Below are 14,762 nucleotides of genomic sequence, written 5' to 3'. Positions count from 1 at the left end.
TTGACACATTTTGTTTGATCTAGAACCCTTCACTTCAAAATCCTCTTGGGCAATTCCGCTTCTCGTCGTAGATACCGGAAGATCTACCGGTATCTACTGATTCATCAAAACATTCAGTAATGACGTTTGGTGCAGACTTTTCAAAAGGGGAAAAAACCCTTGAGTCCGAATTCAAATGCAAAAACCATGAAAGCAGGGAATTGACGGTGTCCATTATTTTTGTCTGTTATGTTTTCAAAGTCATTCTACATTTTTACCAAACCTGGAGAGAATGATGATGCGCAGTTTACTTGCGTGCATTCTATGTGCAAGGAAAAACTACACTATAAAAGGGCGGAGAGATAGAAATGGGTAACTTTAAAATTGTATCACTGACTTGCAGTGGCGCAAGAATCTACCTGCATGTACCAGTGACACAAAAGAACCCAACTTTTTCTTTTCATTGCAATGGCAAGAAATATCTTGATATTTTTGATTATATAGTTCAACAGATAAATTTACATACATATCTTATGTCACATACTTCTCAATTTAAAAAAGAAATGACATGTATATTGAATTGAAATGGTTTATTGATATCAACATCGTCGCAGCCAAAGGCCGAATTGTGATGCTTTACAGCAAATGATATAAAAGAATACATAAAAAAACTCAAAAGAGGAATACATGTACAAACAGATGAACTATACACAGAAATATCCATAACAAACTCAAATGAAGTGTACGACTTATTCTATAAAATATAAAATATTACAGTTGAAAAAAGAATCGCGAGATTAATATTGCACAATATCATGATATACATTTCAGATTGCAAAAAAAAATCAATCTTTTTGTTATCTTACTTCCCATTTCTCTCTCTCTCTCTCTTTCTGTCTTTCTCCCTCACTCCCTCCCTATCCCTCTTTCCTAGGTATGTTTCACTGTGTCTATGTTTCCCTCCTTTTCTCCCTCTCTCCCTCTCCTCTCATCTCCCTCTCTCTCTCTCCCTCTCTCTCTCTATAAATAACTCAATATTCATATCAAATTAAAATCATTCGATATCAGCCAATATGGTTATTCTTCTAATACCTACATATATATAACAATAAAAAATATTTTCTATATTATATACATTATCATAGATATCTTATAACTTTGGATATTTCAAAAGATACACAAGCCATTATCAAAATCAGTGACAAGGACCCGAAAGTGTGAAATAATTAAAAAAAACCCCAAGGATACCACTATTACATGTGTACAAAATGATGTCTTAACCCGTGTATATCATTATATCTATCAATTACACACAAAAAAAGCACAGTATACATTAAAAAAAAATGCTAGGTATTGACCTCTATTCTCCTTCAATATCCTATGATATCGTCGAATTCATATAGGATACAACATATTCTTTTAAACAAACACAAAATACAATACAATACAATACAATATACAATCATACAAAACTGATAAACAAAATTCACTGTAATTGTAGCCATACAAAAGATTTGCCGTGATCAAAAAGAAAGAACAAAAAGGAGAAAGAAAGAAAAAAAAAGAGGGAAAAGACGGGAAAAAATGAGGGAAAAATATGTAAAATCAAAACATTATTATACCCTGAATAATCTCAAATCACTAAATAACCAAAAAGATTAATCAATATTGTTGGTATGGGTAGCCCTCCTGTGAAATCCATAACATAACATATACATGTATAATCTTACGCATAGAAAACTCTTGCTGAATTCAAAATGCGTGTGAAGTGTGGTATCGGACTGTTTCTGAATCTGCTTGTTCTCACCGGGGCTCTGAGCGTTGGGTGCCGCTCCTAGTGTTGTGATCATGAGTTTTGATGGGTGGCAGGAGATGATGCAGTTTGGATGTTGGGCGTTGCAATGAATTGGCAAAAATCGTACACAGCTGCTGTCTGCGGTCGGCCAAGGATGACAGGGTGCACTTTGCCAACGATTCAGAATATCGGGTATATGTGTTCCCAAGAATGATGCGACATGCTCTCTTTTGGATTTGCTCGATCACCTGGCGTTGCCGCTCTGTGTATTACTCATGCATACACCAAACTCTGGTATAGCCTCATTGATGACATCACAGCGTTTATGACATGTGACTTCTAAAAAAAGAATAACAACATTGTTGTTCTTTTTTTAATTTTGCTGTGTATTTATGAGCACTCTGAGCATATTGAGCTCTCTAAAGAGTTGATTTCATTATCATTATTATTGTTATTATCATTATCATTAATATGATTAGTATTATTATCATTATTACTATTATAATGCATACACGTGGAGAAAAAGGGAGATTACGTTTTGTTACTTTTGAATTAGTTCTAGCACTTGCATTATCTCATTAAAAGCTGACTGTTGACTGAAATGGAATATTTCATTGAAACTACGCATAACCTACTTTTCTTTTCTTTTCTTTTCCGGATCGCCTACATCACTCTCTCACTCTATCTGTCTCTCTCTCTCGTCCTTTCGTTTAGAATCAAAGTGCATCGTTACTAGAAAGCTGAAGTTGCTGTAGGTAGTCCGGCATTCAATCCATGGCACCCCTCCCCCCCCCCCCCCCCAAAAAAAAAAAGGCCTACCGGCAGCTGACCGAGGTAATTATTATTGGTCGACCCTGGTAGCAAACTTGACAAATGAGAGCAACTCCCTTTAAAGGGATAAAGGGATAGTATAGTATTGGTTGAGGTGAGGATTCAGCTTTAAACTTTTTGCGAGATACTTAGTAACCACTTTATGAAATGTTAAAAAGCATACAATTCCAAGAGGATTTCAGAGTTTCGATGATGAAAATCGGTTTGAAAATAGCTGACATATCCAAAAACAAAGTAAAACAAAGTGATCCAAATAAAAGGTGAGTTCCACCTTTTATTAGGATTGCTTTGTTTTGGATATCTTCACCATTTCAAAACCAATTTTCATCAAATAAACATTGAATTACTTTTAGAATCATATGCTCTTTCATATTTCATATGAGGTTTCTCATTATCTTTAAAAAAATCCTCTTAAAATGTTGGAAACCTGAAACGCCATCTCAGCCGAAACTGTACCATCCCTTTAAGTCTGAAAACCCAAATATTTATGTTGAAAGATCCCAACGCTATCACCGGTTCGCTATGTTAAAGATTGATGATATGCGACTCCCTCATGTCATATCTTATAATTTCTAACCTCCACGTTGAGTTCATTATACACCATTATAATGCATGTCTGTCCTGTTTGACATTTGTATAATGTGTGTTATACGTATGTACATGTATATGTGCCTGAGTGTATGTGCGTATCTTTGCAACGCAATGACTAATAAGTAATAGTGTAATAATATCCAAGATGACAGTGCTTCATTGTGTTATAGAGTGTGGGTGATAAAATCAGTCATTATTGATCGTTTCGCCTGCGTAGTTCATTAGGCATGAGAGATTCGAAAAAGATATTTACAGGTATGTTCAGAAAATGTTCCTAATAACACCTTTGATTAAAAAAGTAAAAAAAAATCATGAAGAATATTTCCCCTATCATATGAAATGGGTTGCGTTCATTTTGTATAAGCAAATGTGATACTGTAATTACACTTTTGTTGGAAATTAATAATGAATAAAACAAAAAATGAAATAAATGAAGGGTGTGTGTGCGTTTGTGCGCGTGTGAAAGAGAAAGAGAATTGCGTACTCGTGGATGCTCGACAGCAAAGCCAGAAAAGGAAGGAAATGATGGCACAGACGTTTGTGTTTAAATCCATCTGTCACAATGTGGAAGCTGAGCCGCGGGCCGAGCCGACTTCCACATTTTTGTAACAAAAATCAACAAAAACGTGTTGTGTTCCTGATGTTAATCACAACTTACTGCCTTCCGACGTATAGTTTCAGCAGATGTTAAATAGTTCAGCTACGCAGCGGAGTTCAGTAGTTGATAATATGTTACATACTAATATACCTAGCACTTTTTCAAGAGAATACATTCACTCTCTGGCCTTTATTTCTGTGTTTAGTCCTCCTCCCTCCCCCCCCCCCCCCTATGCTCTAAAAATGTACCACTCGAAATTTAAACGGAAGCTTAGCCCTTTTCGCAATGATAAAAAATGTCAAGTTATGTTTCACTTGCACTACAACAATGCGATCAAGAGACATCTCGCTTATTTGTGTTTTATGTTATTATCATTGTTATTTTTTATGCTGTCATGATTCACTAAAGCAATATTTAAAGACACTTTATAAGACGGATTATTAAACGGGAAATGAGTACACATTATTCATTATACACAACTAATATATATATATATATATATATATATATATATATATATATACATATATATACATATATACACTCAGCAAAAAAAAAAATCTTTTCAAGTTTATATTTCTCATAGAAGATTTGACTAAAAATTAAGGCATTACATACCATATGAAAGTTGATTTAATTGGCTTTCAACCGGAAGGTCAATAAAAAGGGAAACTTTACGCATGAATGAATGAATACCTTTGTTTTTCTCTTCCAAGGCACAAAAGTAAAAACTGCAAAAATTGAACAAGGTATACTTCATTTGTAAGTGCTCTTCCATGTAATATTAAGAATAAAATACGAAATTAACACCCCCTCAGGAAACAAAACAAAACAAAACATGAATTACGTTGCACAAGTAAAACAGTGATCTGTGTAATATTTTTGAAGCCCAAAGATCAATAAAAGCTAAAAATAATGGAAGAACATGACGAATCTTCAATCAAATCCAAATTCATATGAAATCAAATCAAATCAATTCAAAGAGAAAAAGCTATATTTGCAAAAAACGATAAAAATTTCAACGAATTTTTCAAATTAGGAAAATTTTGAATAATATTTGGTTGCTCGACTTTTCTCATGAATTCTTAGATTACTAAATAAAATGAATGAATTGAAGATATCCTGTTCATTTAATAATCTTGATGCATTTATTCCCTGTGTCATTTGAAGCTTGAGTTGACAGAACATTCTTATTTTGCCTCTTTAGTTTTCCCCTAGAGTTTAGTTTGATTTTGTTTGAGGTCAATTATAAAGAACCAAAGAGATTCCATTAATGTTTCTTATTGTGCTAAATTGGTCTTTTGTTATCATTGTTATCTTGAAGGGCATATTATGCAAATGAAAGACAACATATCAAGTTTTGCAATTTTGACTTTTGTGCCTTGGAGGACAAAAACGAATGTGTTCACTCAGGCGTAAAGTTGTCATTAATATTGACCTACTAGGTTGATATCCAATTAAATTACATTTGATATGGCATATAATACATTGATTTTCATCACTATCTTCTATGAAAAATATGAACTCATAAAACATGTTTACTTTTTTTTGGCTGAGTGTATATGCACACATATGTACAAACATATTCACAATTGTATAATTATTTGTATCTATGTGAAAATATTTTATATGGTGCATGAATAGTGAAAATATATATTGTGTGTATATTTGTATATGAAAATATATATGCATGATATACAATTGTATTGAAAGAGAAAAGACGATAGAGAGAGAGAACAAGTACGTATCATTTCCCTTTAATTGGTTCCATCACCTGCAAACATCCCATTGAAAAATTGGAAGTCTTTGGCAGATTTACTATAAACAGAACATGATGCACCAGACCTTAATTGTTGAATGCTAGTTCCAACCAAAATCATCAACTTAATGGGACGGTACAGTACCGGTTGAGGTGAGGATTCAGCGTGTAATGTTTTGCGAGATATTTAGAAATCACTCTCTGAAATGTTAAAGAGCATACAATTTAAGGGGAATCAAAAGTTTCTTTGATGAAAATCGGTTTTGATCGGTTTTGAAATGACCTAGGTATCTAAAAACAACAGAAAACAAAGAGATCCTAAGAAAAGTCGTGGCCTATTTTATTTTATTAGAATCTCGGCTATTTCAAGACAAATTTTCATCAAATAAACGATGAATCCTTCTTGAAATTACATGCTCTTTCATATTTCATAGGAAGTTTCTCATTATCTCACAACAAAAACTTATGCTATGAACATGAATCCTTACCTCAACCAGTATACTGTACAGTCCCCCCTTGAGGTGAGCTGGAATAACGTCTTCCAAACTGTCTGGAATAGGTTATTCATCCGCAAGCGACTAACAAGCTGGCCACACTGACAAGCTGGCCAACAGGTCAAAGGATTTGTTTTGTTTTGTTTTGTTTTGTTTTGTTTTGTTTAAACTTATCTTCCCTCAGTTCTAATGTCGAAGTGCTATGACCTCTAGATGCTTTCTCCTGTCAGACTTAAATTATTGAATTGAATTAAGAAAAAAAAAAAAAATTAAAAACCAGACATTCGACTTCATGATAATAATTATGAACTCATGACACCTTTTTCCTCATTGACCTCATCATTTATTTCACTCGTTCTCTACAAAACTGTTTCTGCTATCTACATTTTTCTATATTATGTTTACATTTCTGCACATCATATCTCTCTATCTCTCTCTCTATCTCTATCTATCTATCTATCTTTACCCTCGTCATTGTCAGCACACCCCATTTTTCAGTTGCCGAGCGCATCATGTCCCCCCCCCCCCCTCATCTCACCCACGTCCTGACTGCAGCGTGTGGAAGATGGCGCCCACGGAAGCAGCCTACGTAAGCATGGCGGCCCACGAGTCATACTGACTGAATGACACACGGGTCAAGGTTTGTATAAGCGCCCGGGGACCCTGGGAATATCATTAGCCGTTATTATTATACAATATGTCACCAACCACGCAAGTGCTCTCTGCAAACCACGAGTTTTGTAAAGAGGTACTCACACTATCACTCTTGACTGTCTGTCTTCATTGACGTATGCAGGCCCCCTGGAATTCGCACAGGGGGAGGATGGCAAATTGCATTTGCTCCTTAAGTAAACTATACAAGAAGAGCCCTCTGTTTATTGATATAGATCTCATTATACGAACAAAGGGTCCATAGTTACATTTTAATCCAAGTATAAGCATAAGCACGCGCACCCATATTGTAATATTCAATTTTTTTTTCTTCAATTCGATCTATCATACATACACGTGATTTCATTGCCCTGAGGTCACTCTGTCACAAAAAGAAAATCGTTTAGCCATCGTTATGGCTGCATTTTCATAATTGTGGTGTAAATGTCATAACATAGGCCTACATAAGAAGTACTGAATTACATAGCAATATTATGTTATACAATACAGAATTTTGAGTGAGCCTAAGAGACAATACATTGCAAAATCTGTTCTACACGATGCATCATGCAAACCGTGAGCTTCACCAATTAAAGGGATGGTACAGTATTGGTGGAGATGAGAATTTGGCTTTTAACTTTTTGCGAGATACCAAGGAAACACTTATGATACAGAGCATACCATTATAAGAGGAATTCAAAGTTTATTTGATGAAAATCGGGTTTGGAATGACTGAAACATCCAAAAACAAAGTAAAACAAAGCGATCGTAATAAAGTGTGGGTCCCACACTTTATTAGAATCGCACTTTTTTGGATATCTCAGTCATTTTAAAACCAATTTTCATCAAATAAAAGTTGAATTCCTCATAGAATTACATGCTATTTCATATTTCAGAAGAAGTTTCTCATTATCTCACAAAAAATGTTAGAAACCTGAAATTAGGTCTCAACCAAAACTATACGATCCCTTTAATATAACGATAATACATGCATACACGAATCTTTACATGACGAAAATGTGTACACAAAACATTGCAGATGATTCACCAAATCCGATATGACATGGCAAAAAAAAAAATAACATTCTGATCTTTTGACCAAGCTAACATTCAAATTACATTGACTTGATGACATTACGGTACAATTCATTACAGGCAACAGATATTTGGAATAGTATTTGCTTTCAAACCGGATGTGTGCCTTCCAACTCATTGTGACAATCCTTTGTTTTTGCACTCGTTTTCCGAGTCTGCTATCCTCAAAGCAAGTTCGTCCGTGATTACAAAGTTATACGAGCACTCATTTATCGATTTGTGCAAAAACAGAAATTAGTGGTATTCAACACAAGTTTATCACAATCACTCACTCAATGATTATTTATTCATTTTAGTTTTCATTGATTTCCACACAATATACATGCATATTACAAACAGTATACGGTCAATGTAACGTAATGATATACGAAGACTGAACATGAACACGAACGGGCTGCAGTGCTAAAAAGCGAACTTGTGAGATGCAAAATGTAACTTCGATACAAATACAAAACTTACGAAGAAAGTTGACATAAAGCACGTCAAACAATACAAAACTACACGGTCCTATAATCATACAATCATAGGTACCTTGATGGAAGTACAAGCACACACACACACACACACACTAGCGCAGAGCAAATAAGAAAAAAAAAATACATTTTGGACAGTTCATTATTCATAAGAGTAATCAAGTCTCAATAATTACAAGAAGCACAGTAAATACACGTTTTGTCTGTAAAACATTTTTCCCAGTAGCATTTGAAACAGTACCATTGATGAAATTCGCTAGAAAATAACAAAATAGTTGTCTCATAAACAAAACGCTACCTGCAGATGGGGTTGCTCTGGCACACTACAAAACAGGTAACAAAACAGTTTAATTCCTACACAAACAAAACAGAGGGCAAAGCTCTTGCCACTTTTCAGTCATCCAAAACATGATTTGCAATAACGGCATGATGATTAAACTTATTTCCAAAGCTTAAGAAAAATACATCTTTTTAAAAGGAGCTCACGACAATGCGTGATATCTTTCTACACAATTTAGCCTTGTTGATTTATCGCTTTAGATTTTACCGGTGAAACACCTCACACATCCTTATACAGCAGACACTTGCTAAAATCATATCCATGTGGCATTTTGAATCTCATCAAGTACAAGATGAAAAACATAATATGATTCAACTAAACATTCGGCTTAACTTTACTGACATGATAGCATACAGTTTATTCTAATATCATATCCACAATCCCTTTAGGGCTGCATGACTTTGTATGCATCTACCATGGAGAAAGTCACACGCGACTTCAGCGTCGGATTCTGTGAGGATCTCTGATCAGTGCGCAAGTTAGTCCGGAAGTGTGCTACAAAAGTAAAATTGAATTTTCACTTCGGTATTTGTCAGCTGTATTTCTATTGACCATGAGAACGATGACAGTCACAAAAATCTAACAACACATAAGACAAAACAATACACAAAATGGTACAGAGGAGACAAGTTAACAGTTGGACAAAACAAAAACGACGAAATCCAACGGAAAAAAGTTAGTGTGCCATAGATCTAAATGTCACACGTAAAATACTAAGGCTCAAGTGTTATTATTCAAAAGGTCTGATGAAACGTCAAATCTTTAGTAGGATGACAATTCAAAATTACTTCTTCTATCTATCTAAATTTCTTTTTAAACAGCAAAGAGGTCAAATGTCATGGGGCACATTGCATCTCCCGGAAACTCTTGGATGATATGCTGAGTCACGCAAGATAAAATTCAATCTCTCCTTATCCATATCTTTGCCATTTCAACCCTCTTGCATACCTCCTTAAGCCTCTATCGAGCGGCCTTAATCGCAATAAGCACTGACAGTTCATTTGGCCATTGATAATATAACGTCCATATAAATTAGTTTTCCCTCGTTTATAATGTGTTTATCACGTATGTATGTGTGTGTGTGTGTGTGTGTGTGCGCGCGCGCGCGCGTGCGTTGAGGGAGTGGGCTGGATCTAGTCATCGCGTCACACAGGAAGAAAAACCTCTTAAAAGTGCATAAACCTTCCAAACCTTCCAACAACTATTCATTAACCCATTGTCCACATGAACCGGGTGCCCCCTGCTTTGAAGCAATGGGAAATCGAGTAATCTCGGAAGCAACGGGTTAAAGATGGATGAGAGTAGCCATTAAACAGCGTTTAACAAGTCTTTGTCACTGCAGTCTCGCATCTTGTGATATAGGTTTGCGGTGCACGGATGGCAAGCAGCATAAGGCTATTAGCTCAAACAATTTTTTTTCTGTTCATCATGATCATCTCCGAGAAGAAGATCCAAAATCTAAAGCGTTTGGAACCAGTGCAATCAGAACGTCGCAATCACTCAGGACCTAAGGGAGGTGAAATAAGTAGGAGAGGCCTGCAGCTACTTACCCGCTGGTTGAGATTCCGTTCCGTGAGCATGAATAACTTTTTGCTGATGTCGCTGCCGATAAGGTTGTCGAAGACCTGTTTGAGGTACGGTTCGGTGTCGAGGAAGTCCTGCAGCTGGTCTCTATGCCACGTGATGTACCGACAGTAAGTGGTGGCAGTCAGGGTTACCTAATGCAGACACATACACAAAAGAAAGTTTCCTACTCTTTAGGACAATTTTGACGATGATGATATGTATCATGCGCATTCGAATATAGTTTAGTATAGTTGTCTGGTTGATTGGATCTGAAGTAGGAGGTTTCTTTTGATCGACAATGCTGAATTCACGAGATTTTGACAAGACCATTTTAAAAAATGTATATTGATATACGTTGATATATTAATGGGTCAAAGTTAGCGAAAGTAAAAGAAACATAGTAGAACCTACGCGTGGGCTAAATTGTAGACCAATATGAGAATATGAAAAGAAATAACAAACAGTAATATGACTATATCATAGTTACCTAAAATATATAGTTAAATAATTATCTATAATTCTCTCAGCAAAAAAAAAAAGAAGAAGAAATAGATGAGCACTTTTTCTAGAGCATATTTTTCATAGAAGATTTTGATTAAAAATAATTATTGTCATAAAGCATAAAAGGGTTTTTCACGCATGAGTGAACACACTCTTTTTGTCCTCCAATGCACTAAAAGGAAAAATTGCAGAAATTCACATTTCGCCATCCATATGCAAATGCCCTTCGTGATATGATAGTAATGATAACAAAAGAATTCAACACAATGACAGACATGAATGCAATAGCAAAAATAAGTTTTCTTTCCCTTGTATCTCTTTATATATTCAATCAAAAACAAAGTGGGAAGCTAAAGGGGGAAAAAATTGTCAGTTAACTCAAACTTCAAATGACACACAGAGTAAGCCACAAATGTGATAAAACGGACAGAACGTCTTTGTTTAATTCCTTTAGTTTAGGAATTTAAGAATTAATGAGACAAATTCAAGAATCAAATATTATTTTGAAGTGTCTTAATTTTAAATAACATTTTAAATTTTTACCTTTTCTTTTAACATTGCATGTTCTCTAATGCCATTTGAATTTGGATTTGAAAGAAAATTCCTCATTTTCTTCCATTATTATCATTATTATTTTTATTATCTTTATTATTCATTATCTTTTTTTTTGGGGGGGGGGCTTTTTTATCTTTGGTGCTACAAACACAATATACTAGATATCATAGGTTGATTTTTGCAAATTGATTTGTGTTTCTTGTGTGAAACATATCTGTTGTTCTGATTGATATGCGGAAGAGCACATACGCATGAATGACAACTTGTCCATTTTTGCAATTTTTGTGTTTACTTCTTTTTTGCTGAGGAATATGTGATAAAAAAAGTTTTAGGATGTCTTAATAGACAAGAAAGGGACATTTAAATAATGAAGTAAAAGATTGATCTTCAATCATACCATTCATGATGGATGTGGGGGGGGGGGGGGGACCATGACAAATATGATCACCGCTTTGAATTCAGGAGAATGAAACCCAAACTACATGTTGATTGAGTGAATTCTAGCCTTATTAGTAGAATACGTCAGTTTGAGGAAAATCGGACAATCCGTTTAAGAGTTATTAATCTTTTAAATGTTAGTGATGAGACCGCTGGATCAGAAAACTGTACAACGGATCATGACATCTTTTATGGACTATACCATTGAAGAAAATATAAAGAAAATGTAAAATTTGTTTTACTTTGATCTAAGAACACAAGCAGGGGAATAATATTACCCTTGACATAATGTTATGTCAGTAACAAGTCCAGGGAATATGTAGGCCTACTTTTCATATGACAAAATAATTTGTGGAATTTACTGTATAGTATTTTCTTTATATAATTTTATATTATTTCTTAAACTTTCACTGATGTGTTCTACTAATATTGCTGCATTCACTCAATCCACATGTATATTTGTTGTTTGTTTAATCATGACTTTATTCAAGTTCAAGGCAGTGTTAGAACAACATGTATACAAAAAACCAGGTCCACCGTTTCATTCAAAACCAATGGCAGGTTAAGACACGTACATGGGGTACAAAAAAAAAAAAACTATTGAAGTCTACATTACCGCAGCACAAATTCCCATTTAATACCTGAAAGACCTCTGTGCCCTCCGTCTTCTCGTAGGAATCCCACTCCGGCGAGTCTAGGAACTGTCTTTCCATTATGTGATGCAGGAACTCGCCTTCACAGAACACCTTCACCCTATATCGAGATAATCATGATTATGGTTGGTGAATTTCCATAATCAATGGGCCTTTAGCGATCTTGTATCTGTTCAGTGCGTAAAACGAAATTCTAGATGATATTGCTATGTTTATACTCATATGTAATTATGATTTTGTGGATCAGGTACTCTTTGACTATACAATCCCGTTGTTTGATTTTCAGTATTGAATAAATGTTGCTAGTTTCTCTGTCTTCATATCTCGACACGAAATTATAAGGGAGTCGGATATCAACATGCGGAGATTATGCACTTATCATTTTATCTAATTTTGCATGCACACACACACACAAAATAAAACAACATTGATAAGATAAGAGGACTGTAATTCATTTTAAGTATTATCTGCTGCTTGTTTGTCATAGGACGTAAAGCTGTTTCAATCAACTATTCCTTTTGGCCCTATAACGTTTTTCGAAGTCACATCACTTCTTTTGATGAAACTTTTATCCAAAGAATGACAAACATATTCCTTCCGAGTTTCATGAACAATGTCATATGGAGCGTTGTATGTTAATATATATATTCATATAGAGAAAAAAGTAAGACTATACAACCAGTTAGCTGAAATCAGCGAGTCATCTTTGTCATTCCAGTTTTTCTATCAGAAATTGTTTATTGACAAACTTAAATATACTACTATATTGATTTTAACGGTTTTTATTTTTTTTTTTGTGAGGAAATCCAGTCCAAATATTATTTAGTCTGATAAAAAAAGAGTAAAATCTTATTAGTTCAACAGTAAAAATTTGACTGAAATCAGATAAAAAATAAGAAAGTTATGACATTTTGAAGTTTTGCTAATTTCTGCAAAACAGTTCATGTACAGTGGATCTGAATTTGCAAATGAATGAGCTAACCATGTCATACCCTCACAATTTTCCATTGATCGTGTGCAAAAAATGACGAAAATTCAATGTTTCTGTCATTGAAGTTTGAAGCATAATGTTATTCTTGGTTGAATAATTAAGAATAGTGGAAAACTGGAAATTTCAAAATTTCATGTACAAACTATATGGTAAGTTGTGAGGGAATGACATGCTCACTTTGCCATTTACATAAACATATTTACTGTTCAAGAACTGTTTGCCCAAAAATTAATGAAACTTCAGAATGTCATAACTTCCTTATTTTTTCATCCGATTTCGATCAAATTTATACCATTGAACTCGTAATATTTTATTCTTTCTTATCAGACTAACTTACATTTGGACTGGATTTCCCCTTTAATGGGAAAATGTACTTTTATTAATGCATTTGTTCTTACGTATAGACATTATAATCTTTATAGCAACCTGCTTATGGAACATTAAATGAATATCAGAAGAAAATGTATTGAATAAAACTGTGAATTAGGAAATATGAACCCTTTCTTATCCTCAGCTCTTCTAACACTTACTTTCCGAATAAAAGTATGGACAGTCTGGTGCACTGAGTTTTACCCTCTTCCGAGTAATGTTCCCCGATCTTCAGGGATGTAATCTTACTGTAGTAGCAGAGTTTCTTGAACACGTGGCGTGGCACTTTAAAAGGTTTGAACACCTTTTCATACAGGTCGCGCTCCTCTCGGGTCAAGTTCACGGGTCTCATGGTGACAGCGAGGTACACCATGTGGAAGAGATTTAAAGCGGCAAAGGCGAGGCACCAGCCGAATATGTCATGAGCACAGATGTACACCCAGGCCCAGGCTGCCATCACGGCGAAGCCAACAACAAGCAGCGAGTGGGTTAGCAGCATGGCGGCGCCGCTGGTCGACGGCGCGGCGAAGGCGAGAAGGAGGACGAGCGACGCTAGCTGGAAGACAACACCCTGGGCAGGCTGCCATGGCGGGCATGACGAGTAGCTCGGACTGGGGGCCGACGATGAGGAAATTGTATTCATCAGTTGCGTGGCGGTGATCAGCCCGTCGGTTACCAGCGTCGGACCAGCCGTCGGCTGACCAGGAAGGGTTGTGGCCATGTCTACCGCCCGCTACTTACGACAAATGTGGGGTGAATATTTCCTCTGACTGTTCTTAGCTCTCAGTCCCACACAGATCCATCAGGTTCCATTTAGAAATCACTGATTTCTGCATGTGAAGACAAAATGACATCAAATCTTTAATAATTATCTTAAGTTTGTGATTCTCGTTAGCTGCAAAATACGACAGAGAAGATGTAATATTAAAAACCTGGGCGGTGTTTAGACGCATTCAGTAGAGAGTATGCCGTGATTACCGGAAGTGACGTTACCAGGTAATAAAATATAATGGAAATTTAGATCACGTGACTTGGCCATGAATTGGTAATGAGGCTTCCTAGAAAGAGAAAAATTAAAGAGCC

General features: G+C 35.4%; 1 protein-coding gene across 1 annotated transcript in view; it reads right to left on the bottom strand.

Moving 5' to 3' along the window:
* The window catches only part of LOC139740077 (popeye domain-containing protein 3-like), a 45,286-nt gene that overhangs the window by 16,128 nt on the left and 14,396 nt on the right, over positions 1 to 14,762 (bottom strand). Inside the window, exons 2-4 of the mRNA XM_071650664.1 lie at positions 13,841 to 14,509; positions 12,308 to 12,419; positions 10,157 to 10,324 (exon numbers count right to left, since the gene is read on the bottom strand). Coding sequence (XP_071506765.1) covers positions 10,157 to 10,324; positions 12,308 to 12,419; positions 13,841 to 14,400 — 840 coding nt within the window. The 5' untranslated portion in view covers positions 14,401 to 14,509. The remainder of the gene's footprint in view (positions 1 to 10,156; positions 10,325 to 12,307; positions 12,420 to 13,840; positions 14,510 to 14,762) is intronic.

The sequence above is a fragment of the Diadema antillarum genome, unplaced genomic scaffold (genome assembly GCF_040938485.1).
Source record: "Diadema antillarum isolate AM-2024a unplaced genomic scaffold, OU_Dant_1.0 seq00000832_RagTag, whole genome shotgun sequence".
Classification (NCBI taxonomy): domain Eukaryota; kingdom Metazoa; phylum Echinodermata; class Echinoidea; order Diadematoida; family Diadematidae; genus Diadema; species Diadema antillarum.
The sequence above is the reverse complement of the archived record's forward strand: the minus strand, read 5'-3'. Positions and strand labels throughout refer to the sequence as shown.